This window comes from Episyrphus balteatus, chromosome 1 (genome assembly GCF_945859705.1).
Source record: "Episyrphus balteatus chromosome 1, idEpiBalt1.1, whole genome shotgun sequence".
In the NCBI taxonomy this organism is placed as follows: domain Eukaryota; kingdom Metazoa; phylum Arthropoda; class Insecta; order Diptera; family Syrphidae; genus Episyrphus; species Episyrphus balteatus.
Genome location: NC_079134.1, coordinates 128,826,310 through 128,854,084, shown reverse-complemented (window position 1 = coordinate 128,854,084; position 27,775 = coordinate 128,826,310). Strand labels below are relative to the sequence as shown.

The 27,775-nt window shown below is 28.3% G+C and overlaps 1 protein-coding gene across 2 annotated transcripts; it reads right to left on the bottom strand.

Annotated features, from left to right (window-relative positions):
• Positions 1 to 27,775, bottom strand: LOC129907247 (sarcoplasmic reticulum histidine-rich calcium-binding protein). Of its 2 annotated transcripts, none has more exons than XM_055983361.1 (8): positions 27,465 to 27,775; positions 18,809 to 19,077; positions 14,808 to 15,029; positions 6,443 to 7,307; positions 6,212 to 6,378; positions 5,896 to 6,139; positions 327 to 690; positions 1 to 265 (listed from the first exon to the last, which is right to left on the bottom strand). In XM_055983361.1, the coding sequence occupies exons 2-8, from the start codon at positions 19,011 to 19,013 to the stop codon at positions 71 to 73; spliced, it is 2,262 nt and encodes a 753-aa protein (XP_055839336.1). In that variant the 5' UTR covers positions 19,014 to 19,077; positions 27,465 to 27,775; the 3' UTR covers positions 1 to 70. The 2 variants fall into 2 exon arrangements, with proteins under 2 accessions (XP_055839336.1, XP_055839335.1); XM_055983360.1 differs by having other exon boundaries at positions 14,799 to 15,029; positions 27,465 to 27,774.

The window sequence follows — 27,775 nt, the reverse complement described above, 5'->3', positions numbered from 1 at the left end:
TTGTAGACTTGTGTATTTATATGTATGCACTTCCAAATTTTTTAAGCTTTTCTGCTGATGAACTCACAGTTTAGAGTCCAATTTCTCTCATTGCACGATTTAGACATGGATTTTTGATGCATTCTTTTGGACCAAGCTGTGGTCCAGGAGAACCACGTAGTATCATAAGAACTGATCGTGCAGCAGACTGGCACTCGTTGTTATGACCGCAGATTGAGTCCGCTTCGGCTAGGTATTGGAAGTCACATGCCACTTGGGATGTTCCCTGGAAATTAAAATAAGCATTAATTCTTTATTTTGGGACATTTTGAAAATAGGTTACTTACACATAAATAACATATTTGATGAACTCCACAAATGGGTAGTAGTTCTTGGTTAATGTCACCACTTAAAAGATCAACACCTCGGCATCGTTGAGCCATAGAATCGATAAGAGGACACTGGTTAGATGATCCGGGGACATAGTTCTTATTGCCTAAATAAGCATCATTAAGGGGTTCGTAGTGACCAGCACCCAATTCTTCTTCGAATTCACTGACTTCGTTGGGAAGTTCTGGATAACGTTGAAATCCATTGCGTTTCTTTTGTTTTTTCTTTTTCTTATCTTCGTCATCTTCATCGATATCGGCTGTCATAGAGTTGCCATGTAAGTCCTTTGATTTTTCGTTGTTTGGTGTATTTATTGAGTGGCTGGAAATAAACAAAAGGAGTTTCATTTTAGATTCAAAACTTTAAGGTTCAAGGAATTTATCAACAGAAATAAAGATTTAATAATATCTATTTTATTCATTCATTCCTGGAACGTCTAGCTACCGGAAAAGCTGTACAAATTGGTGAAACACACAAGAGTGAGTGTGAGTGTCCATCAAGACCATAACTTCAGAATTTACAAAAAAGTAAAGGTAGATCTAATCTCAGATGGAGCGACCAGGTTGAAGGTGATCGCTAACGACTTGAAGTCCCAAAATTGGATAAATTAAGCTGGACATGATAAACAGAAAACAAGGTATGCTCATTATGATTTTGTAAGTTTCTGCTGTGACGTCATCTTCATCTCGCAAATACAAAAAAATACAGCTAACGAGTATCATTTCATGCAAAAGTTTTTATTATGAAATTGTTTATATGTTTTTCTCAGTTCTAAACCGTTTTTTAATCAAAAGTAACGTTTTGAATTTGGAAATTTATGGTTAGAACATACAAATTAACAATAAAAAGCATATGAAAAAGCTTCGATATCGAAGTGGAACATATTTAGGAAAAAAACAGGGGACAACTAACATTTCAGCTTTGGTTAAGGTTTTACAGAAGCTACATTTCAGCTTCTTTTTAACTTTAGTAAGGTTGTTGGGCATTGGAAAAGGAGAACTTTACACAAGTTTCACCCTTTTTAAGAATGTACTTAGAAGGTCTATACAAAACTTAAACGAAGTTTTACCGAAGCTTTGAGATTTGACAGATAGCTTCGGAAGATCTTGTATAGCTCTTTAATACATGTCTTATCGAAATTAAAAAAAAAACACTACAAAAACAAAAACGAAATTTCTTTTTTAATTGATTTTGATTTGATATTAAATCATGAATTTTATCTTTTAATCTGAAATTATTAACAACATTCCATTAATTTTTAGTATTTCTCTTAACCCTTAACTATAGTGGTGGGTCCAGGGGACCCACATCAACTTTTAAAAAGTTAATAAAAACCGTTGAAAATGAATTTTCTCTTTTTTTTTTTTATTTTTTTATTTTTTTTTAAATTGTTATCTTTTGATGCTTAAAAACAAAATTTATAAAAAAATTCAATTTTGTATTTTATTTTATCATTTCAAAACACCACACATTTTCACCACTATAGTTAAGGGTTAATAATAATTTTAAAAGAACTTCATACATACTTGGTGGCAGTCGTGGTGGACTATCTACTCGGCCATCCTTGTATATTCATTATTGAAATCAAATAGCAGAAATGTAAAAAAAAATGTCTGAGCTTAATTATTCAATGGCAAAACCAAAATGTGTTCGTTACTTAAATGCGGGTATTCACTTCAGTAACGAGTAACGAAACGTTACTGTCCAATTAGTATCGTTACTCGTATGTTTCGTTACTGGTACGGAACAAGTAACGAAACATACGAAACATGCGAAACATGCGAAACATAAGAAAAATACTAAACGTACTAGTAACTACATTCCAATTCCAATACCAATTTGGATATACGAAATGCGAAACAAAAACAAAATGGTACACTGCCTCTGTTGGGGCGTAGCCGTACTTGTATTCTGTTTTCTCCTTTTTTCTTTTTGTAATTAATAAAAAGAATTTTTCTTTTCTTTTGTTTGATTTGTTTAATTTATTTTATTCTTTATATGATTCAAAAAAGTAATTACAATTTTGGTTTTATTCGTAGTTTTAAGTTTTTGTTTTTTTTTGTTTTTCTTTTGATTTCAGGTAGGTACTACTTTCATGCTTGTGTGTGGTGCGGTGGTGTCTGACATGAGTGACAACTTTGAATGAGAATATGGAATGAATGTGACTGAATGAAATGATTGAATGGTTTTTTATTTTAGGTTGGCTGCAATGACCATTTTTAAGTTTGGACCGGGAGGAAACGAAACATGGGCGTGTTCGCGAATAGGGATAATTTGCGTTCCGCAATTTTCCCTAAAACTGAGTACGCTTTTTACGTAGTCGTTTGTGGTTACCCCCGGCAGAACATTCTGAATTGAACAGCATCTATCGCATCTCGTATCGGTTCGATGTCGGTATCATCACTTCATCAGTAATGTAGGTATTATTCAACGACATTTGCTCAAAGAAATGTATGTATATCTTAATAGTTTCATTTTTGCTCTGTTTTTGTGAATGTATATGAAAAGGGGTAAATAATTACCTATTCTGTTTTTTTCTCTTTCGTACCGGTTTTTATGGGCGTGTGTGTGTGGGGTGAGATATGTGAAAGCGTGTGTTTAATCGTTGAACAATGGACATAAATTAAGAAATATTTTTGTATTTACCTATCTATATACATATGTACATTAGGGCGTTCGTTATTTTTAGATCAAGTTCCTAAGTGGAAAAACTGTTTCTAAATACAAAAAAAAACGACCCATAAATTTTTTCAGATTTTTATTTTGACACTAGATGGCGCCCCAAGAGGGTTAAAGTTTTTTAACATTTGAAATAGGTATGGTATAGGTATTTTTTTAGATATAGACTTTAATCAAAATTTTTGATGAGGTCCTTGTCTACGTTAAACAACGTTTTCAAAAAGGTATAGATCATTTTTCTAGGACCAGGGGTTTAGTCAGGGCATGCATTTGGATTTATAAAACCAAGCATATTTTACGAAAACAAGCATATGAGTAGCATGAAAAATAAAATAAAATCCAACAAAGCCATGCATGCCCTGACTAAACCCCTGATCCTAAAAAAATGATCTATACCTTTTTGAAAACGTTGTTTAACGTAGGACCTCATCAAAAAATTTTGAATTAAGTCTATATCTAAAAAAATACCTATACCATACCTATTTCAAATGTTAAAAAACTTTAACCCTCTTGGGGCGCCATCTAGTGTCAAAATAAAAATCTGAAAAAATTTATGGGTCTTTTTTTTTTGTATTTAGAAACAGTTTTTCCACTTAGGAACTTGATTCTCGAAAAAAACCTAAATAACGAACGCCCTAATGTACATATGTATGTAAAACTAGAGAAGAAGAGAAAAATTACTTCGATTTTTTGTGTTTCAATTTGGACTTTTTATTTTTATTTACGATCGCCATTTTTAATTTCACAGAATTATCTTCCTGTATTCTTATTTGAATCTTGAATTGTTTGGTTTCTCAATTATGTCAGTTATGATTCTATTTAACTATTTCTGGTAAAAACTATATTCAGCATCGGCACATTCATATCTTAAAAAAAAAAAACTTGTATATACATCGAAAATCTGATATTGAAATCAGATTCTTGAAAACTTAACTCTTTGCCAAGCTACTTGAGCTAGAGAATATTTGTATACCATTTTGAAAACGATATCTTGTCATTAAAAATCTTGCATTTGTATGTCGTTTTTACTTTTAATATACCTATATTTAAAAAATCGGAATGCCTTTTCTGTTTCCGTTCTCATTCCAATTCCAGGGAAAACTAACCAAAACAACCAAAATAAAAAGTTCTTAACGTAAATCGTGAGAAATAACAAAAATACCAAATGTAGGAAATATACGAAACATACGAAATATACGAAATATACGAAACATACGAAGCATACGAAACATACGAAACATACAAAACATGCGAAACATGCGAAACATACGAAATATACCTAAAGTAACGAAAGTAACGAGTAACGATATCGTTGATGCGGGTACTAGCACCAAAAGTAACGTATACATGCGGGTACTCATTTTGTCGTTACTTTTACAGCCCTAATTCAATGGCAAAACCAAAATGTGTTCGTGCTAGATTATTCAATATCAAAACCAAAAATCAAATACAAAACTGTATAAATAGAGACAGCAATAGTCAAAACGTTCACGTATGATCGTAATTGTGTGCTGTGATAAGACCTCAGTATTTTTAAAATTCTTGAATTTACAAACTCTATAGACTTCAACTAAGACATTTTTCACATTAATTTTAAGTTATTTAATTTTTTTAAAGAAAATTTAAATTTAAAAATTTCCTATACGATTTGACATTTAAAATAAGATAATTTGCGAAAAGATCTCATTTTTGCCATAGTGAAAACAGGCTATAAAATGTCTATAAGAATATTATGGATGAAAGGGTGTTTTTTTTTTTGGTTCGAAACAAAATTAATAAGGGTAAACTAATGAATGACATTTGATAATAACTAATTTGAGATAAGAATCAAGAATTTAGAAACTTCATAAAATTATAGTGGGCTCCCTCTAAGTCTAATTTTCTTGGGACACGAAAAATTGGTTCGTGTTAGAGGGAAATTCAAGTAAGAGGAATTAATTATAATTTCTTTTTTTCAAACGTTTTCATAGAAGATAAAATCTATTTTATGTTTTTTTCGGGAGGAATTTATTTTTGGGACTTTGACGAATGTTTTTTTTTTTTTTTCTGAAAAAAAAACCATTTACCCAAAATATTTGCTTAGGTTGTTGGTTCCTGTGGTAAATAGAACATTTTTACCAATTTTCATTGGGTTAACATTTTTGTCACACTTTCACTCAACTCTTAAGATTCTTCGTATAACAAACGAAACTTTTTACCAAGCTCAAAAATTATAATGTATGACAGTTGTTATGAAACCTTTCCTTCACATAACTCCCTTCCGCCAAGAATATTTTTAAGAACTTTATGGATTCATATTCCATGCTTAATCTATAAAGTCTTCAACCCTAATTTCTTCAGTGTATCAAGTTTTTCCCATGGGTTAAGAAAAAAACCTTTTTTTTTAGAGTGATCGTCATGATTTGATTTTGATGCCATTAGAACCAGCATAAAAAACTACTTTAAAACATTTGTCATTCATATTAATTATGTATGTACGTATATTCCCCAAAAATTTTGTTCACCATCTTCCGCGAAAAAAACACCCATCCATCCAAATTTTCATTCTTATTCCAAAAGAAAACTTTTTGCAAAGTTTCATGAGGGAAACCATTTTTTTTTTAAATTTATCTATTATTTCCCGCTCTGCCTTCTTCTAGAAGGGCACCCAAAAAAGACGTCTCTAAAGTCTTTATTCACCTATACTAATAACACTGAACACTGAAAAATGGGCAATTTCATAAAAACCGGTTCTATATGATTCCTGATTGAACTTAGAGCGTTCCAAAATGATCTTGCACGCCATTTAAAGGAAGATTTCTGTTAAGTTAACATAATGATTGCTTATCATGCATTTTAAAAACTTACTGCAATCCTTGAAACTCGACTTTCTCCTTCTTAACAGATAATCGTTTTTGGTTTTCAATATCAATATCGTCATCTGATGATTTTGGCTCACTTTCAACAACATTTCTCAACAAATGATTTTCATTATCCACAGATTGACGCAGTTTTTCCAGAGCTCGTCTCATTTTCTCTAAGCTATAAGCTGTAGCAAGTCGTGAAACAACATGATCCTTTAAACGAGCTATTTCTTCTGGATCCGCAATTCCTACAAAAAATATAAGCGACCGCATTTTTTTAAATACTTTTGAAAAAAGTCAAAATAATTTCGAAGTTGTACCTTCATGAGCACCTGTGTATTTCACTGTTTCATCGATAATAAGATCTTCGATTGATTGCAACTTTTTGCCCATATTGTTCAGTCTTTCAGGATCGATATTCTTCTTCCTTCGTTTGTCTTCATTGGTTTCATCATCATCTATTGATTCTGGTTTCTTAGAATCTCCACTGAAAAAAAAAAAATACCAAAATTTAAACAAATATCTTTAAAATACAACCATATGAATCTTACTTATCGTATCCAGATTTTTTCCTCCGATCAATACCAAAGTACTTTGACCACTGAATAGATTTCTTTCCCCGAAAGTTAGACAAATCTCCTGGCAAAATTTGATCCTCTTTTACCACTTCCAAGTTTGATCGTTTTTGCATACGTTTGCCGCCAACTTCTCGCTTTTTCTTCTGAGCTTCATCTTCATCCTCAAAGTCATCGTGCTCTTCTTCATCTTCCTCCTCGTGCTCTTCGTGTTCTTCATGTTCTGGTTCATGTTCTTCAGAGTCTTCTTCGTCCTCTTCTTGACTATCATGGACATGATCGCTTCGTTTGCGATGTTTGTGCTCTTTGTGGTGATGTCCTCCATGAGGTGGATGTTCAGTTTGTGGTTCGACAGTTGCATGAGTGCTGGTTTCATTCTTTTTCTCTGTAGTTGCATCCGTTGACTGACCATCGGTTGAACGTTTCTTCTTTTCTTCATTTGGTTTGCCAAAAAGTTCACGCAACTCATCGGGTACTCTTTCTACATTGATTTTGGATGATTCATCGAAAGGCATTTTTGGAGATCGTTTGGCCACTGGAAAACGTTTGCGACGAGACATTGGCAACCATGGAAGAACTGGGTATGTTCGTTTCTTTTGCATAAGAGGTCCAATGTAGTAGTTTGGTTGTGGAGTCATGCGTTTTTGATCTTCAAATATATCGCCTTCGAGTTCATTTTCCTGCTGCTGATATCTCTCCCAAATACGACGAAGGGCTTCTTTGTAACGTTCTTCACGGTCAAGTTCATGGGCTTCTTCGATTTCCTTCAGAAATTGATCGGTTAGTTCAGAGTGATCGTAGGGTTGATTATTTGGTTCACGCATTAGAACAGCTGAAGGATCTTAAAGTAAAAAAAAAAAAACAAATAAGTATATGGAAGATGAACCGATATTAATTTGAAGTTTATCGAAAATCATAACAAAATAACGAAAAATAGACGAATTTAGAAAATACAAGACTGAGACCTATTCCTGAGCCATTTCAGATGAAATTTAATAACTAAAGAAATGAAGACTAAAGAAATGAAGAACTAAATACTGTTTTCCAAATTAAAGTAATAAAATTTTTAACCAAATTCACTCTTTTTGCAAATCAAATTCACCTCCACAAAATCAAATGGTTGAATTTTTCAATTAATTCACTTTAATTCAAATTAATGTCTAGCAAAAATAAAGAAATTAAAAAAAAAAAACAGATAATTTTATTATTTCTTGTATTAAAAGGTTATTTTAGAAAAAAAAATTTCGAAAATCGTTGGAGCCGTTTTTGAAAAAAATAATTTTTTATATATAAAAAATTTCTAACATTTTTCAAAAGAAAGGTGGTAGGTATGCCATTTTGAAGAAATAATTAATTTACACATAAAACGGAAATTAAAAATTTTTCGTCAACACGTTTTCAAAAAATTAATTTTCCGAAATAAAATTTTGAAATATTTTTTAAAAATCTAAAAGTGTTTTTTGAAAATTTTCTTAAATTTTAATATTACCTTTACTTAAACGCTCTTGTATAAAAATTTTCGTTGCAAGCGGGTTAGTCTTGTACGAGATATTCATAAATCAAAAAAACCGTTCTATGACAGGTACCGTTAATAACGGTAAAAAATATTTTTTTTTACTTAAAAAGTTGGCTCTTATGAGAAATACTACTACACTCATTTAGGCTGCAGCTCCAGATAGAGACAGACACACAGACAGACAGACAGAATTGCCGGACCCACTTTTTTGGCATTCTCCATCACCGTATTGTCACGTAAAATTGTTATCTCGACTTCGATTTTTTTTACGAATCCTAAATTTGTCCTATAGTACCTATATCGCAAGTAAAAATAATAGTGGAAGGAGGTCACTGTGGCGTATGCGCATTTTTTTTCAGTTAAAGAAAAACTAGTGCATTTTCTTATGTAAGATCTTACGCGATAACAAACAAAAAGTAATGGCATTTGTTTTTATAGTAATAAGCTGTATTTGAATATAAAAAATGTTCTGTAAATAAAAGTATTTGTTTATTAGTGTTCAGGCTTATTGAAGCTCACAGCTGTTACTGAATTATAACTTAAGGAAATGTTGATATTTTTTTTGTATGAAAAATCAACTATATAAGTTCTAACAACAAAAGAAAATTATTTAGTTTCAACATTTGAAAAAGATAACTTCAACAATGAAATTCATCAAGTGTATTTTAATTACTTTAACAGTTTTACTTTTAGTGATTCAGAATAATTCTGCAAGTAAGTTATACTTAACCAATCTTGTCTGAGTTGTTGAAAATATATAATTATTATATAAATACTTTGATTTGTGACTGTGAAGTAATTCGTACAAAAACATAAAGATGTTTATTAATAAAAAAAAAATGTACATACACCGAATATTATATGATTTAGCTCATCAATCAATTTAAAGTAACCGGGTTTAAGTTTAGCCCCACTAAGGATTTAAATTATTTAAGAAAAAGTCACGATTATAAAAATAATTATTTAACTAAAATTAATAAATTACATTTACTTTTTATTAAATAGGTCTTGAAAGAATAAAACCATCAAAAGAATCGCAAGAAATTCCATGCGTTACAGATTTATGTAATAGAAGGCTGCATGCAGATAAAGGATTATTTATTATTAACTTTTTTGACGGAAAAACTGATAATGAAGGAGATGGTCGTCCCCCAGAAGGTTAAAAGAAAGTACAGCAACACTGTCAATTTTGAATGTTCTATTACACAAGATTGTATAACTTTTTATGAATTAAATGCAAACAAATCATAATTGATATTTGAGTTGTTTTTGTTTTTTTTTTACCTGAACTCAAAAGTTAAATTTTGGAATTTAAATTGATTAAGGTCTCAGTTTGCTGCAGTTCAAACTTATTGAACAGAACACAGAAAAAAAACATGTAACTTTTTATAGCTGAAAATTGTGTCTGTTTTCATCCAACATTAAAGAAATTGATGAAAAATGAATTGTGTTTGCTTTCAAACTAATTTATTGAAGCTTATTAGGTGAAAAAGAACACCCAAGATAAGCAAATACCTACAAATGAAATTTATGAAAGAAAAAAACTTGTACAAAGCGAAATAAGAGAATGCTTAAAAATTAAACAAGAGTTTTATTTTATTTAGTTATTGCATTGGAAACTTCTTTCTTTTTAACTTTTTCTATTAACTTTCAGCAGGAAATCATAAAAGTAATGGTCCAAAATAAAAAAAACTCAACGACCATTTTATGGCCTATCAAAATTTGGTGACTTATTCACCCCGAGTCTTGTGAAATTTAAAAAAATCACTATTCCTTACGTGTTCATAATAGATTTTTGTTTTTCATTTTTTTTTTCACTTTGAAATTGTTCAATATTTAGAAATAAAATGCACAACTGGGGTCTCACGTACTTGCTCTTGCAGTTTAAAACACTTTTATGTTAGTTTACTTGTAGATTTTAAGAGCTGCTTCTATATACATTTTAAGAAATTTTGTTGATGTTGAGGAAGAGCCAACATTTAAGGACAAAATTTTGTTAAATGAAAAAAAAAAATATTTTTTTATTTGACTTTTTTGGAAAAAAAAATAAAAATGCAAATTTTTTGCAATTGCTTTAAATATTACGTCTGCAAAGTTTAATCAAAATTGTTAGAGCTGTTTTCGAGTTATTTGGTACAATTTGAAAAATTTGTATGGGAGGTACACTTTTTTTTTTTTTACTTTTTTGAGATGAACTAAAAATGCAGTTTTATTCCAATTGCTTTGAATATTACATCTGGAAATTTGAATCAAAATTGTTAGAGCCGTTTTCGAGTAATTTGTTTTGGATTGAAAAATTTGTATGGGAGGTTCACTTTCTAAGCGAGATATAAAAAAATAAAAAAAGCAACTTTCAGAATTCCATAAAAATCATCTGTACCAAATTTGAAGAAAATCCGTCCACCCGTTTAGGCTGTGGAAATGTGTACAGATGGACGTACAGAAGCACGGACGGAATTGCGAGACCCACTTTTTTGGAATTCTCCATCATCGTAATGTTGGTTTTGATTAAAACCTCAAATTTTTTTTTCGACAAGAGCAAGTAAAAATTAATGTAGTAACGCATTTTACATTTTGTCCACCATTTTGTTTTAAAATTTTTAACGGTTCGACTTTCACTGAAAGTCGTTGTTAAACACAAATCTGAGAACACATTTGATTATATGTATTAATATAATCAATTCGTAAAACTCAAAACTATAGTTCCCACAAAATAAATAAAAATTACTGTGCCACACACTCTTTATGTACCTACTTACATGTACATATAGTTTTTTGAAACATCTAAATACTGCTAATTGAATTCCCTTTCACACACTACCTGAAACTTAAAAATCGAAAAAGAAGTTACGTTATATTATATTCATATTGTTATAATCGAAGGTGGTCACTGTGGCGTATACGTGATTTTTTTTTATAAAGTGAAACATTTGAATAGTTAAAGAAAAGCTAGTGCATTTTTTTATCTGATGTCTTACTCGATTACATACAATAGCCTGGCACTTGTGTAAATAAGCTATACTAAAAAAAATTATTGTAAATAAATGTGTTTATTTGTGTTTAAACTCATTGAAGATCACAGCTGCTAAATAATTATAACTAAAGAAAATGTTGGAAATCGGCTATATAAGTAAAAAAAAAACTAATTTATTTAGTTATCTTATTACTTTGGAAAAGCCAACTTGAATAATGAAATTCTTAAATATAATTTTTATTAGTATAGCAGTTTTGTGTTTGACTATTCAAAATTTTGCTAAAGGTAAGTTGTTTTAATTTATATTCATGGTGTGCTGTTAACTATCATATCATTTTCTTTGAAAATTATTAATAAATAAATTTACACTCCTTTGAAAAAAAAAAAACATATTTTCATAAGTTTTTTTTCGGATAAGAAATTAAGTCGTTATATTTTTGATCTACATCCTAATTCGATTATTCATAAAAATCTTAATATAAGTAAATTTCAACACAATACTTTTTTTATAAACAGGACGGGCATTACCAAGACAAAAAGGAAAGGAAATACCATGCGTTACAGATTTATGTAACAAAAGTCTTCGCGCTAACCAAGGACTGTTTGTTATTAATTTTTTTGACAACAATTCTTCAGAAGAAGATGATAGTCGACCCATCCATGGTCGATAATTTTTGAAAAAAAAAAAAAAAAAAAAAAATAGGAGGTGAATATGATAAAAATAAAAGGAAAAATAAAGAAACTACGGTCGAGCCGAGTTCGGGAAGTGGGTGGGTTTAGTTTTTCATGGTATATCTTGATTTCCGGCAAAACTACAAGTCTTATGGAAAAAAGTTGTATTACAAAATTGTAGGTACTAAAAAGATCTACAACTAACAATTTTTTTACATAACCTCAAAATGTATGTAAAAAATTCAAATAATCGAGTTTTTTTGTTTTTTATTTTTATCTCTTTAAAAAAAAAGTTTTTTTGGTGGAAATTTACCTTATTATATCTCAAATACACTGTAATTTATTTGATTTAAAAAAATTATTTTTTCACCTTATTTTGAGTTAATATAAAAAAAAAAACATTAATTTTCAATCGAAAATTCACGTGTCAAAATATCAGTTTTTTTTTTTCAAAAAGTCGGTAAGCATTTTGTTCGTTGAAATTTCTACTTTCTGATGGTGTAAAATTTACATTAGTATATATTATAGTAGGTAAATGTTCTCGGAAAATGCAAACAATGAAAAAAACCTTGAATTGAAAAAAAAAAAATTGTATCATTATTTACAATTTTGGCCTATTTATTAAAATTTACACTTTAATTTCTCAAAAACAGAAAGAATTCAAGTTACATTGATAAATCTTATGGTTTTTGAGTAAATAAGTGTAAAATTTAATAAATAGGCCAAAATTGTAAATAATGATAAAAAAAATTTTCGAATTCAAATAGACCAGCTATTACAACAAAATGATTTATGAATATTAAAACATTAAATTTTGAATATTTAAAGGAGACTTACATATACTTTCGTATTTATATTAACTCTACCTAAAAAAATCCAATGATTTTCTTCTTTATAGAATTGCAGTAGCTTCTGAATGAATTAGTTTTGTTTAATCTTTCAATAATAAATTTGCAAATTGTAGCTAAAATGATACTTGTACAAAATTTCTAACTATGTTTTATTTAATCATTTTGTTAACTCATCAAAGAGCAACCACTAACGAAATTAGAGGATATCTAGACTTAACTTGATTACGGATAGATTTTATGGTGACAAACCCTTCAAACAAAATTAGGATAGATAATTTCGGCAAGAGAATATTTAGGTCAATTTCACACGACCGAATCTGAGATAGCTGAGGAAACGATTTTAATATTCTTAATTCAAATCCGAAATCGAAAAAAATCTATGATGTCACATTTCGTATAGATAAAAAATCATTTTGAACTTCCTATATCTCAAAAACGTGACGTCATAGATTTTTTTCGACTTCATATTTCAATTGAGAATATCAAAATATGAAAAGCATATTTTGGCTAACCGAAAAAATAAATTCTCATTTTTATTGAACATTGAAATTTTTCATTATATCATGTTTTCTAATTTTCACTTAAAAACATAGTTGGAAATCATTGAAAAATTATAAAATTTTTTATAAAACATAAATAAAAAAGATGTCAAAATTGTATTATTTAAAAAAAAAAATCCATGAAAAAGCGAGGTCTACAAGTGTGTATTACTAATTTGGCGCTTTTTGAAATTTGTTTTCAAATTTTTTTTTATGGAATATGAATCTATGAATCCCAAATCTAAGGTCCAATACCTCTTAGCATGAATTTAACTAAATTTCCAGCTTATATATGTATTTTGAGAAATAAAACATTCTATTTAAAGGCTTATTCTGACCGCCATTTTGGAGACGCCTTTTTGAATTAAAAAAAAAAGTTTGCAGCTTTTTTACATTCTGCATACTAATATGCTTCATTATATCATAATATTTCGTCAAGAAATTACGCCAAAAAGTACCACTGTGCCGCGGACAATATGTGCTTTAACCTAAGCAAGATTAACTTGAAACCATAGCCGTGTTTTATTGGTACTCAGTATTTTACTGAGTAAACATTTTATGCTGTAAACAACAACAATTGATTAATTTGATTTATTTATTAATGATCCTTATTGTTGAAGGATCAAAAATGTATAAGTTTAGAAAAAATTTGTATCTATAAACCAACAAATAAAAAACTTTTGTTTATCCTTAACAATCTTTTGTTGTTGTTTCTCGTGTAAAATTTTACTGAGCTAAGTACTGAGTTACTAATAAAACGCGGCCATTGTTAATTTGCACCTTTTTCTGGTGATTTCACAAACCTTTTTTTTTAGGACTTCCCATTCTAGCAAAAACGTGTTTTGCAGAGCAATCTTTAAGTGCATCACATTTGATCTTGCTATGTTGCTTTAAGTTTAATCAAAAATTAAAATTCAACCTGCCTTAAATCCTTAAATTTATTTATTATCTTATTAAACTTTTTCAAATAAATTTCATTTTCAATCAACTTAAGTGTCCAATCGAAAATCAAGACAACACGTATTTGTATTTGAAGAAAAACTTTCCAAGCGAATATAAGATTCCTGTGGTCACGAACTCATCAAATCGAAAAAACAATATAGAATCACGATATACCAGCATACACTTAACCCACATGATGGTCAACCGGAAGGTGATAACTATACACCATGAAACATCAATATGTTTTTTGTGTTCAAGTATTTTATTCCATTCCATTAGATTTACGGGAGAGACACCATAACAAGATTTTTATATTATATTGGATACAAGACAATGCTTTCAGGACACTTTAAGGACTATACTTCTTTACATGTTTTCTATATATTTATATGTTGCCCTCAATCCCAAGGAACGTCTATGAATTTAAGATTTCGAAGTAAAAAAAACATCATCATCACTTCGAGTACTAAAACAGGAAAACCTTTACTAAAATTCCTGAAAGGATATAAAATAAGATGAGTGATGCGTATATATAGCCTAAGTAACAATAAAATAAAAAAAGAAAAATATGAATAGGACCCACATGTGTGTTATTGTTCATAAAAAGTGTGATGTTATTTTGAACCAACAAAAGGATGACAAAAAAAAAAAAGGAAATAGAAATAAATCCCTTTTTCTTATTCAAGCCTAACAAAAAAAAAAATTGACATGACATGACCTCACAATAATAGACATATCTACGCATAACTTGAAGAGTTCGTCCTTTTAAAAATAAAACAAACAAAAAAATAATGGAGATAAGAAGCTTTTAAAAGCAAAAAAACAGAAAAAAACCTACCATCCTTACCGTCTCGCTCTCTAAAGAATGATGACCGTTTCTTTTCATCCGGAAGATAGTTGTCATCGTCAAAATCATATCCACCAGCACCTCCTCCTGCACCACCGAGGCCACCAACATTACGAGCATTTTCTTCTTCTCTAGCCAGATATTTTGCAAGGATCCTATTTAATTTGTGACGATTGTTACTGTGTTGTGTTGGTGTAAAAGATGCGGGTCCTGCTTCAGTGTCTATAGAAGAAATTAGAAAAATAGAGAATAAAAGTTAAAAAGAAGACACAGTCAATTGAAATAATTTGCACCAGAACGTGACTTATAGGAATGTTTGTGATTGAGTTAGTGGCAGAATCAAGGAAGTGAATTTCTTGATATAGATTCCCTAAGTCTAAAAAAAAAAACAAACAAAAAAAGTGGCAGTTCTTTTTTTAGAAGATAGGAAAACAAACATAAATTGAATGGGGGAGAAAATAGCCAGAAGCGTAGGTAGAAAAAAGTGTTTTTAGATGTCAGCAAAGTTAAGAAAAAAAAAAAAAAAAACAACACAAGCTTCTGTAGATACTGTCGCCCTGTACTCTCCCCAATTTCCATAAATAATGGATTTGTGCAAAAGTGTATCAAATATATTTAAACAGAAATTTAGAATCGAATTTAATTTTTTTTAACAAATTTGAAACTTTATACAAAATGATAAAATTCCACACCAGACCTCTAACTTATGAAAAAGCCAAACAAAATAAAATGCAAGTTGCTTAAATTTTTAAGACTTTTTATATAGAAATTTGGGAAATGTAGATATATAAAAACACAAAAAATAAAAAACAAAAACATAAAATTCGTTTTTGAAAGCAATAAAACAACATCTAAAATCCAAAACAAGTATGCAGTTTTATTTGATATATTAAGATGCGTTTTTAAGCTTAGTACATACTTGTGAAGCAAATCGTGAAGTGAATTCATACAAGTCTTATTTCTTTTCAATTTTCAAATTGATTTTTTTTCGAAAAATATACATATAATGAGAGTAGATTCACGAGCGAAAGAGATTCCCGTATATTTTGCGCGTGAACTACTTCACGTCGCAAAGCAAAACTCTCCAATTTTTTCTTTTATAACGAAAGTTCTCGGGAACGTTCACGGGTGGCCGAAAAAAAAAATGTATGGATTCACTTCAAGGCATGCTTCACCAAGTATGTACTAGGCTTTAGAAAAAAAAAAAATTCAAAACCGTTAGAGCCATTTTTTTTAAACTAATTTTTTATAAAATTAAAATTAATTAAAAGTTAGTTAAAAGATTAAAATTAATTAAAAGAAAAACTTCTTATACTCATACAAGAATATTATTTATTAATAATAATAATAATTACAATTCTCATCTTCAGATTATTAGCAAATCTATAAAATTATTTAAATAATTTTTTTTTGTCGTTAAAATAATTTAAAAAAGTAATAAACTAAAAATATCATAAAGTAAAAGTGATTAAATGCATCTAGAATTTTTTCTCAAATATTTCTCTGTTCGAAAGTGGTTCTAAAAATTTGGTTATCGATAGATGGAATTAATGATGTTCAATTTTTTAAATCTTTTTTAACTTTATGTTTTTTTAATAAAGAATTTACTATGTTTTTACTGTATCCATTAACTTCAGCTATTCGAGAAATATTTTTAACTTCTTTTTTATAATTTTGTTCACTTAGGGGAATTTGAATAGCACGATAGCAAAATGAATTTAAAGCTGCAAATTTAGTTTGTTTAGGATGATACGAATTTCATGTACTTGTATCAGTACTTGTACCTAGATTTTCTATAAATATCGAATTCAACATGATTTTCTATTCTTTGTACCATAATATCTAAAAATGGTAAACAAAAGTCAATTTCTTTTTCAAATGTAAATTTTATAATTCCGCGGCATTACGTTATTTAAGAAATTTAGAAATATGTGTAGTTTGTCTTTATGAATTATTATGTAAGTGTCATCTACATATCTTATCCATAATATTGGAAAGTATGAAAAATTCTTTTTTACATTTGTTTCAAAATTAGCCATGAAACAATTAGCAGCAAAAGCAGCAAGAGGGTTACCCATTGCTAAACCACTTATTTGTTCGTATAATTAATAAATTTTTAATAATTATTTTTTTATAAAATTGGTATGTCATTTTGTAGAAATCACTAATCAACATCTATAACCAGACAGACAGACGGACTTCCGGGACCCATTTTTTGTATTCTCCAATTATTTTTTTTTTAAACTGCTCGATTTTAATTTTTTTTTCTAGAAATACCTTTTTATACATGAAATCAAATTGCATACTTGGTTTTGTGAAAAAGATCATTTAAAACGGTGTTTAATTAATTATAAAAACAGGTTTTATTTTTTTACACTATTTATGAAATTCCTTAAAAATATCAAATTTTTAATTTTCCCTAATTTTTTTCAGTAAAGAGCTTTAACATTAGAGAGTTACTTTTGCTATAAGAGCAAGTACGTGTGACCCGAGTCGTTATTATATAGTACCTACATATGTATATCGCAAGTAAAAAATAGATGGGTAATTCCATGTTGATTAACGTTAAATTCAGAAAAATTTCCAATTCAGAAATACATTTTTTTTTGTCAATTTTGAATAAAAAATTAACAAATTTTTTTTTTTTTAGTTCAACATTTAAGTATAAAATTAATAGCCCTTATTGTCGAAAGTTAAATAGCAAAAGTTTAAAGTTCTTATTTGCCAAAGTCTTTGAGAAAATCAATTATTTCAATGCATAAATTCAGTTTTTAGCGAAAAATCCAATGAAATTGGATTAATTTAATTTTTTTTTTTTTCAAAACTATCATATATATTACCCTTTCTTCTTCTGAATTTAACTAATCATATCAATGGCCAAAGTATTTTTAAAAATAAATTCATATTTTATTACGAAAAAGTTTGAAATAAGTCATATAAATTTTTTTAATAACATTTTTTTTTTCAAAATTCTGAGTTTAAGGACCATTTTTTCAAAATCTGTTCATTAAATTTTGTGGTTTTAAATTATATAGATAGGAATGAGCTTCTGGCTTTTTTAAAATTTGTTTTTTAATATTGTAAGTTTTGCAGTTGTGTTCAAAATATTTTTTTTGTGTTTAAAGTCAGTTTGTTAGAAAATGCCATTTATCGTTTAAACGATGGAAGATTGTCTGTTACTTCCATATATATTTTGTCCTTAAACTACCTAGAGAATCTTTTGTTATCATTTATTTTATGAAATTTAAGCAAAAACAATGGTTTTGTTAAAAAAAATTTAACTTTAATTAAAAAAAAACAATACGGCAACATCGGATATTTTTACCCTATAGACTTTAAAGTATTTTTAACTACCGACGTTTGAAAAAAAAGATCAGCAAAATCATAGCTGTTCGGCCGGGTTCCCTAATAATTTGCTTTGGTTACTCCACTATGATACGAAAATACTATCCACGAATGTATCAACACTATATTACTTTAATAAAATAAGTAAAACATTTTTTTAATTTTTAGCATTTGCTAAGAAAAAATAAAAGTCTGTTAAGCAATCACAAGGGGATATTGTCATCGTCACTATTAGATTGATCTTGTTTTCTGTGGACTTGTTTTTCCGTCACGTTCATTTAAAATTCTTCTGGCAAGCTTATACTTTGAAAATGCTTTTAGATTTATTAATACTCCGTGAATTTCATTTCTAGCTATAAGAGTTTACAATAAAAAATCTTTTCTTGTAACTTGCATAAAAAGTTTCCGTTCGTAACTAGTAAGCATTTTTAAAGTGGCCGAAACTCCATAAGGCCAAAATGGGACGCAAATTTATAATGTGATTTATAATGTAAATTATTTTCTCTTTAATACAGCATCCAAATTGTTCTGACGTCACAACTTTTTACTTATTTCTCCTGACTGTACAAATGTTTCAAGTTTATCAGTAAATGACAAATATATAGAAGAACAAAACTGCAACAATATTTAAATATATATAAGTTCTTATAACTCACCATCATCCCAGTAATCTTGCTCCTGGACTGCCGCTGGGGGAATGCCATAACGCATTGGTACATTATAATTGTCCTTAAGTGCCAATTGTGCCTCTCGCCTATGAAGTGCATCTACGGCTGCTTGAAGAGAAAATGGTGAATGCTGTGCTAATGAACCTTCCAGCCATACATGGATGAGGAAGAGAAAAATCAATTTTCTCGCCATCTCTTTACTGCGTTGTGTGGGTGTTTATATGGAGCTGTCAAGAGTCACTTTTCTAGATTCCAACCTGGATGTGGAAAAAAAAAAGAAAAGAAAATTGTATTCATGTCACGTATGAAAAGAGTTTTTTTTTTTTGTTTTGTAGATAAAATAGAAACATCGGATATCGTGTATGTTTTTATCTCATGAGTTTGAATGTCAGATAGATTGTTAGACTGTTTGCTTTAAATAGATTTGTTAGTTTTAAAAAGTTAAGAGCAATTAGAAGTCACCATTCTTTTTCTTTTTTTTTGAATCAATCGTTGGTAATTCGAAATAATTTTTGTAGAAATATCCTCTTTTTATTGTTGGATAAAAGTATTCTTTTTCTAAAAATACATTACATAAATAATTGAGTTACTTTAAAAGAATGTATAAAAAAAAATTGATTTTCGACCTTTAAAACTGAGCCTCCCAACAACTATGTCATAGATACATTTCATATAAAATGGTATTTTAATAAATATGAAAGGTCAGCAAATATGATATTTTAGCTTTTTAAAATAATAAAGGAAAAAGTAGAAACTTGAATTTATTTTTAAGACGAAGCAACTTAAATGGACAAGCAATTAGTTTAAATGCTAGAGAAAATCACGGTTTATAGAAAACATCATTTCTCTTTTAATTAAAAAAAAAATTAATAAAAATTTTAATAAGTTTGATTATTCTTTTTCATAAAGTCTTCATATATTCGTCTTCTTGAGACAAAAAGCAATTCAATGTTATGGCTAATTGGGAAGGATTTTCACCTGGTCGGTGACAATCAAAAACCATTTTACTTTCCAATTTCAAAACCGATATTTATCAAAACTCAAAAGATTACACTTTTGTCCAAGCAACTTTGGCACTACACCCTTATTTACAGGAAACAACTAAAGCCATTTTCGACCCCGTCTAACTTCTATAGCAAATATGCCAGAAATTCGCTCCATTTGTTGAACTAGTCTAAAACTACTTAGAATGAGTAGTTTCTGAGATATAGAGCTTCAAAAATTGCAAAAACCGTAACTGACTGACTGACTACTGACAGATCATCAAAATTATGGAGACCTTCCCATTATCGTAGAAACTTGTTATTTGGCATAGCGATGGATCTTGTGGTGCATCATGGAAAAATTTGAGATTTTCAAGTGAGGGGGGCGTGGTAACCATCCATTTTTGCTGAATTTTCATCAAACATTATAAAAAACTTCTGATAGAATCTTATAAAGCTTGGTACAATCTTATGCAAAAAAAAAATAAAAAAATTAGGTAGACATTCTCTAATCAGACTGGTACTTTATCACACATTTGCCTCAAAATACTTAGGAAACATCAAAAGCTTGAAATTTTACAGCAATACCTTGCAAAAAGTAGTGAAATCACAAATTTTAAAGTTGTATCAATTAAATTTTGATTGTTTACTTAGCTCCAAGAAATTTCTAAAAATAAAAAACCACACAAAATTACCCATAAAAAAGTAGTAACTTTTCAAAACTTCATAAGTTAAAAGGAGAGAATTAAAAAAATAATCAGTATCAGACCTCTAATTTTTTTCATCATCTTTTGAATATAATTTTTAAATTGTCTACAAAATTTCCCCTACCTATAATCACTACTTTGTCGAAGGTCGACCACATGTGTTTTAAAAAATCATTTATTGGTTTTGAAATTTCCTAGAATTTTTTCAATACCTTTGTTAGCCCAACAATAAACTTATCTATTGATTAAACAAAAATTCAACATTCTACAACGTCACGTTTGGAAAATAGGGACATTTTTGCAATTTAGTTTTACCCCTAATTAACCTATTTAATGATTGAATTTTGCAAAATTCTTCATTAGTATTCACCTTTAGGTTATTTTTTTTTTTTTTTTTCAAATAAGCTATAGAATATTTTTTCAGGTGGAACGGGAGAAAATGCCATGGTTCATCGGTTTATAAGACGTTGTCACGTCAAAAAAATAAAACCTCACAATTATGGGTACCTACATGTACGTTCATTCGTTCATATATTATAATTCTTGCACTATAGAAATACACCAAAAAAAAAAACCAATATCAATTTAACATTTTTTAAATATCAAATTAACATTTTTTAAATATCATCAGCAATAAATGCTCTATAAAATGTGTTTAATGATAACACTGGTCAACAAGGTTTTTGCCACAAGAACCAAAATATACTTTTCTAGTAGTTTTGGATGTGCTGAACTCGAATCTGAAGTTCGAAATGTTATTGGCCTCCGTTTTTGAAATATTACCGTTAGAAAATGCCAAAAAACGTCATTTTGGCTGTTTTCGAGGTTATGTTTTTATGTGTGGTACCTAATTCATTATGAATAAATTTGTAACTGTGCCTATAAGAACTGGTCTTATTCTTTCAAAAAATGTTTAAAATCTTTCCGATATCTCTTTTGCTGCCCGAGATATTTAAAATTTAAGTTGCCGTCTTTGAATCAGAAACAGCACTGGCCAACCAAATTAAACTTTTTTTGTCACAAGAACCAAAATATACTTTTCTGAAGGTTTTTTTGGTTGCTGAATTCGAATTCGCAGTCAGAAATTCTATTTGCCTTCGTTCTTGAAATATTACCGTTATAATATGAAAAAAAATTTTTTTTTTAAAACGCTTATATTTCAAGAACGGAGGCTATTAGAATTTTTCTGACTGCGGATTCAAGTTCAGCAACCCAAAAACCTTCCGAAAAGTATATTTTGGCTCTTGTGGCAAAAATTCTGTGATGAGTGACTTAAACTTTAGATTAAGTTTAGTTTCTCTTTATCTTAGAAAAGTATACTTTGGTTCTTGTGGCAAAAAAAAGCTAAATTTTGTTGACCAGTGTAATTCAAATAAGGGATCGGGTCAAAATTCTGGCTTCAAAATTCTGCTTTTTCAGTGAAAATTCTGTTTTTCAAAATTCTGCTTTTTTTCTATTCTGCTTTTCAAAATTCTGCTTTTTAAAATTCTTTTTAAATTCAGAATTTTGACAAAAGAATTTTGACCCCAACCCTTAAAATAACAAAACAATTTTTTTTTATTATAAGGGTGATAATTAAATATCACATTTTTGAAATTTTTTTTGATATTTTATTATCGATTTTTCATTTCAATTTCTCATTCCAAATTATTGAAAAATATTAAATAAAAAACTCTTAATGTGTTCTAATTTAAAGGCGCTTTGTGTTTTTCGAAGTAAAATGTATGATGTACTGATAAAATTTGATCGGCAATAAGATTTTACTTCACATAGTTTGGAAGAAAAAACCAAAACAATTATATCACCTATAACTATAATAGAAAATATAATATCACCACTATTTTATAAAGAATATTCACTTTCAGTAATATTTTGTTTGATTTTAAGGAAAAAAGAAAGAAAATACTTAAAATAATAAAAATAATAAAAAAGAAAAAGAAAGAAAATATCATTATAATAAACTGAAACGTAAAATCTAGTCAACCTTGATATTTTAACTGTCAAAGTGAAATTTTCACTATCCACCTAAAAATGAAAAATGTCAAAATGATATGATAATCATATCAAAATTGATATTTTAATTGTTGGACGACTTTTGTCACTCAAAAACGTTAATTTGATAGCTGTTATTATCAAATTTTTTTTCGGTGTAGGAATACTATTCAAAACCAAATTTACTAGGGGGATCAATCCTCTAACCATCCTTCCCTGCTGTCTTTTTTCCAAACCTGAAAAATTTAACAACAGACCTTTATTTATTTAACTTAAAGTAGAAATTTAATCAGCTTAAAGATTATGGGATATGATTTTCCGTAATACGCTTAATTAACAGAAAGACCTTTTTTTCTGTAGGTTCTAAGAACATTTCCAACATTATTAAACATAACATAAATTATATCATCTACAAGTTCAATAAGCTGATTGTTTATTTTTTCCTTAAATCTTATAATTAAATGGTTTGAAAAATGTTGTTTAGTGCCAAAAATATCATATCATTATAGCATACTTGCATTCCTTTATGTCATTTTGTGATTATTTTATTATGTTTTCAAAAAAATTGTCAAATGCGAACAAAATCAAGCTAATCTGCAAATATATACAAACATGCATAAATAATATACATATGTCTCACAATTTGACACGAAAAATTCCACAAAAACCTTTTAACACCTCTTATGGCTCATTGATATTTAAAATACTCTCAAAATTGTCTATATAAAAAAAATTTTAATTTAACTTTCTACTAAATTTTTTTTACAAAACCAAAAAAAAAAATTTTTGGACGAAATATTTTAATCGGAGATACCATTTTAAAGGAACAAAATATATTCAGTTAGCTATGGTATAATTCTAAGGCTGGAGGAGGAAAAATCAATTAGAGAACATCAAGTTGATAGGAAAAGAAATTCTAAAGGCATATTGTGGAATATTAAATTGTGATATGAAAGCAAGCTTTGGAATTCTTTCATGAATATTTTAATTCAATTTCTAGGGGAAAATATTTCTTTTTTAATTAAATTCTTCAATAAACTGCACAAAGGAAGGTAAATTAGTAAAAACGTAATTTTACCAGAGAAGTTTTTATTTTTTTTATTAAAATTGTCATGGTACTTTAAATGAAGTGCTTTGAACAAAGTTTATAAAGAATCATTAAAGATGGTGTAAAACAATAGAATATTGGAAGTAAATACTTTTGCAAACAGTTTCACAAAATTATCAAACTACCCTCAATGGATAACAAGTTAAACGTCAAAAACTTTAAAATCGATTAAACTTTTTGTTTCATTTTGCACACAAAATAAATAATCACAATTTTATGTTATCAAATTACACTTACAAAATTAAGCATTAAAAATGTGTTAAAAAGCAATTGCAGAATTTTGAGACTCTCCAAGGAGGGCTTTCTATTTATCAAAAAAACATTTAAGTAGACCATTAAAACCTGAAAGAACCTTAAGAAGGGAGGCATTTAATGTTTCAAATGAAGAGTATTTAATAGGGGTTTGTGTAAGTGCTTAGTTTTGCTTATCTTTTTAAGACTCACATAAAAGGTTTTTAAGATATTTTTTTCGTTTGTATAAATATAGTTTAGACTCAATTAAAACGTTTTAACTTTCACTCTAAAATTATAAATATTTTTTTTTCTGTGAAATGGAATCGTAAAAGTGGGAAACATCACGATTTTTCTCTCTTTAAGTTAATTTAAACGTTATTAAAATAATGAATTTAAATGAATACATTTATGTATTATCAAATAAGTGTTGTAAGGCTGTTATTCAATGATTGGAGAGATTTAAAATCATAGCATAAATGCATATGAAGTACAGGATTCAACATAAGTACAGCAAAAATGTAGGTACAAGCAACCAAGAAATAAAAAAAAATTGCTTTTGGAATAAGAATCAAGGACCAAAAGCGTGTTTTAAAAAATTTGTGTGTAAGTGCGTCTATTTTCGGGAGAGAGGAAGGGGTCAATTTCAACAAAAAGTGTACAAAACTGTTTGCGGAATAAAATCTTTGGCACATGTTTTTGAATTATTTTTTGATGCCGAATCAAAACGATTAGTCTAAGGCTAGGCGCACACATGATTTTAGTCGCGCGATTATTCAGTCGCAAAAATGGATAGAAATTATTGTTTATACTATAGTTCCTAGACGTCCTGCACGAATCATTGTATTTTTGGAACCCTTTTAGAAAAAAAAAAACACCATTTCATCCAAAATAATATTTATAATATTATGAACCATCAGTTTTTTTTATTTGTATACCAAATGTAATGTTAATGTCCCTGCCAAATTTCAATAGGGTAACCCATCAATTTTTTCAAGTTAAAAAAAACATAAGTACTTTCAACCATATGATATTCTTATAGATTAAGATACTTGTTTCCAATCTCAAATGTAACATAATTCCTGGATTTCACATTTTGTCTACCTTTACCAAATAAAAAAAAAATGTATAAACTTATTTTTCTCAATTCTTATATCAAATACAAAATTTTAAATATTGTTTATACCATAAAGGTACTATTTGTATCAATGATTGCATATTACTTATCGCGGATTTTCCTTACTACCCAAAAATAAACACTCTTTCACCTTAAATATTCACTCGAGATAGTTTTATAAACTCTTTAGATTAGCTGTGTTCATATACTTAAATTTTAGTTAGTTTAGTTAGTTAGTTTAGTTAAATTTTTATATTGCTCAGTGTGTAGTGCACACGCACCTTTTACTAGCACTAGTATGTTTTTTTTTTCTTTCCTCAGTAGGTACCTATATATCAATTTTTGTATATAAAAAGCTTACAAAAAAATTACACCATTTCAAAGTTTAATATTTTAAAAAAAAAATTAAGCTATACTAAAATTTTTACAATGCGTAAAACGTATAAAAATAATTTATTGAAATCAATGAATTTTCATCAAAAAAAGCAAAAAATCTATCTTTTTTATCTTCTAACACCATTAAATCCATTTTTTATATTAAAACCTATAATAAATTTTATATCATCTGAAAGCTTATTATTTCACCTTTTCAATGACTTTTCAATTATATTACTACAATGCCTACAAAAAGAGTTAGAATTTTTTAAAGCCAACCACACTGTTGGCTGGTCATGGGCAAAAGATCTCCACAGGAACACAGGTGCTTTGAGGCATTTCCGAAGTTTTTTGATTTAACATTGTGTAGCTTGTAGTAAATGTACCGTTATGTTTGATATATTACATGAAAGGTAATATTATCAGCATGCTCAATAAAGTTAAATCAAATTTTTATGTCCACTATAAAAAAAGAATGTGTTAAAAAATAGAACTTTATTTTACCGTTATCTCAAAATTATAAATACGAAATTCATTAAAATTTTGCACAGAAATATAGTCCCGCCTAATATCTAATTTTAAAGTATAAATTTCATTTATTTATCTGTTGAAAAAAAGATAAAAATAAAAAACGGTTAAAAACGGTAAAAAAAAACTTGGGACAAAAAAAAATTTTTTCCCGTTATTCAGTTAAAAATAATTTTAGAATATTAATTTTCTACACATGCATGCGCATGGCCATAACCTATGCCATATAAGTTTCCAAAAAATTTCTTAAAATAAAAAAATACCCCTAAAAAAGTGGATGTTTTTCAAAAATTCATGTTTCAAAATGCAGAGACTTACAAAAAATCCGTATTAGACCCTAATTTTTTTTTCATTATCTTTTGAATTACATTTTTCAAAATTGTCAAAAAAAAATTCCCATACCTATAAATCACAACTTTGTCAAAGGTCTACCACATTGTTTAAGTCTTATAACTTGGTTTTTAAATTTTCTAGAATTTTTTCAATACCTTTGTTAGCCTAACAACAGCCTGACTTTTTCGTGGATGCTGCCATGGTTCATCGATTTATAAGACGTTTATCACGTCAAAAACAAAACTCCAAAAATAATTCGATAGGAAAACAAATTCATATGTTATTGATATAAAAACAAACATTCCTTTGATCATTCAAACAAATATATGTAAATAAATAAACAAAATACTTGAAATAAAATTATGCGAACTGAAAACTCAAAAGGCTGCGATATCCACTTAGTTAGTCAAGCATATTAAATAACATACATTATGTTTATCCAACTTGAATTCTCGGCAGATCCCTTTTTGAATTTCATTTCAAGTGTAAATAACAAAACCAATGAATTTTAAGAGTTTTCAGAACTGAATTATAACTCTATAATAATTATAATGAATAATATTGTATATCGAACAAAAAGCTATTAACATAATGTTGTTATTATCAACAACAGCAATAATTAAAATTACAAGTCTGCCAATATCGATTTTTATTTTGGTGTTTTCGTTTTTTTTTTTTTTATTGCAAAAAATACCTCCTACTTCCACAAAGGTTCCAAATAATATAGTCACCTTCCTACACACATTTTGTTGTGTATTTTTTATGATATGACGTAGAATATATGATTTTTCCTGAAATTACTTCTAGCCATCATAAATGTCATATCCAATAATTTCCACTTGAATTCATTTGGGATTACTTAGATATATTTATGTATTTTGCTGTCGTCATTTTAATAAACTCACATATACTTTGTATGGGAAAAATAAAAGAGGTAAACACATTTCACCACTGTGAATAAAAAAAAAAACAAAAACATTCATAACACAAATTATGGAGAATATTTAAAATTTTTTTTTTTAAGTTCATAGTCAGGTTAACCTACACCTGAATTATTAAAAAAAGGTTCTTTTTATACAATATTAAGAAAAAAGGACATTAAGGACTTTTCAATATTTGTAGGTATACCAATTGAAATGGAAAAAATGTTGTATCATAATTAAGGTGCTCTTAATTTCTTTACCTTCCACTTCTTTTTTTCAAAGTTCATTTTGCAAACTTAAGATTGAAAATATTTTTTTAATTAAAATTAAATATAAAATTATCATACCTTTAATTTTTAAAAGTGTTTAATTTGTAATCCGAAAAAAACACTAAAAAAGTTTCCTATTAAAAGTTCTAAAAGTTCATATCACTCATTCATAAAAATGAGAAGGTCCTTCAAGAAAACACTTGGAAAAAACAATAATTTCCAAAACAAACACAGTTTTCCACTTTAGGATTGTTTTATATTTATTATTTCACTTTTATACACTATTCAAGAAAACACCTTTTTTCCATTAACTTTTCAAAATAATTTATATCTTATTTAACATTTTATTTAAAGGATACAGTTACTTCCAGGACGAAAGATGAATCCGG